Source organism: Colletotrichum truncatum, assembly GCF_014235925.2.
Source record: "Colletotrichum truncatum strain CMES1059 chromosome Unknown Contig_0007, whole genome shotgun sequence".
Taxonomy (NCBI): Eukaryota; Fungi; Ascomycota; class Sordariomycetes; order Glomerellales; family Glomerellaceae; genus Colletotrichum; species Colletotrichum truncatum.
The window spans coordinates 2,156,267-2,157,717 of NW_027222404.1; the positions used below are offsets into that span (position 1 = coordinate 2,156,267).

A 1,451-nucleotide genomic window follows, 5' to 3' on the forward strand; every position below is an offset into this window, starting at 1 on the left:
ATGTTAGATATACGTATGGGCGGACAAAACACAATTGATATTATGTTACTGAGCTTTTTTCTGATGGAGGCTTTGTCACCGTTCACACCAGGCAGGCGCTCTTGCTCTTCAATGATTGGATTTTCATGACCCATAGGTGTGATTGTATTGACACTGTCGAGAACAAAAAGATTTTACTGTTGACTTCAAGAAAACGAGATCCCTAACATCCCCCCAGTTCACCATACATAAAATGCATTAAACATATTAGACCGGCATATAACCCTTTTAAGATCGTCCCAACGCGATATTCTTCCAATGATCACGTTCGGCCTCCAATTTCCGAATCTTTTCTTCTAGGTCTTCAAATCGCTGCGCCTTACGTTCACGAGACTTACGCGCTGCAAGAGTGTTGCGAGCTCGTTTCATCGCTATCACATCATTCGGATCTTCCACAATGATGGGAGGCAGCGGCTTATCTCGCTTGCGAGAGCTCACGCCGGAAACGGAAGAATGCCGGACAGAGCTGCCTGAAGGCGATCCCCCTGACTTGCGCCTATCCGAGTTGGAGTTGAACTCAACAACTTCAAGATCATCAGACTTTCCCATAGGTGACTGTTCCGCTTCCGGGTGCTCGTCTTTGTGAATGGAAGTTGTTTCTTGCGGAAATAGAGGGAACCATGGATCACTTGAGCTGGTATCGAAATCCCCAGTTCCAAAGTTTGGGGAGACATCATAACTGTCGTTGAAATCAGGCGACTCGTTGTAAATAGACGGGGATGTCAGCGCGGTTAGTGCAGTGGAGTTAGGCGCAGACATGAAAGGCTCTTGGATCAGTAGATCCTGTGGAGACACTGTGCCCATGTTGCTTGCACCAGAAGTGCTTCCTCCAAGGTCAAACACCGAAGGCATAGCAGGCGACGAGTAAGTGGTTGATGCACCACCCTCGAAGCCTGTGAAGTCTTCAAGGTCCAGTTCTAAAAGATGTAAGTTAGACATGCTTGTGCGTGTGATCAGAGAAATCTCACCTTGCAGATCCATCCTAGATGCGGTGCGAGGAGCTAGACTTGAGTTCTGAGAGAACAAGGGGACTGGTGGCCGTTGACGACGGACTTGATGGTTTAGGGTCGCAGAGGAAGACGGTGCCGATGAGGCGTAGAATTGGGCCGATTTCACGGAGGTACCAAGTCTATTTGGGAAGATTGAAGGAGATCTGGGATTGCCTGCCGCCTGTATCTGAGCTAAGCGCTGGTTCTGATGTGCAAGAGAAGGGCGGTGCTGATGTTGCCGAAGGTGATGCGACGAATGGCGACGTTGGCTGACTATGAGAGCTGAAGATTGCGGTGTGGGTTGACTAGGTTGATTCAAAGGTAGAGGTTGATCGAACAAGACGAAGTCCTGCTGGGGTTGCTCGACGGGCGGGCTGAAGTGTTGTTGCGCGGGTTGTGCCGGCAGGCTGGATGAACTGGAGG

The 1,451-nt window shown here is 49.7% G+C and overlaps 1 protein-coding gene across 1 annotated transcript; it reads right to left on the bottom strand.

The window, feature by feature from the left end:
- Positions 1 to 267: 267 nt before the first annotated feature.
- Positions 268 to 1,020, bottom strand: CTRU02_211008 (bZIP transcription factor; the record flags this gene model as incomplete). The annotated part of the gene is made up of 2 exons (XM_070205565.1): positions 268 to 956; positions 1,008 to 1,020. 2 exons carry the CDS (start codon positions 1,018 to 1,020, stop codon positions 268 to 270), a joined length of 702 nt encoding a protein of 233 aa, XP_070060808.1.
- Between the last annotated feature and the right edge of the window lie 431 nt (positions 1,021 to 1,451).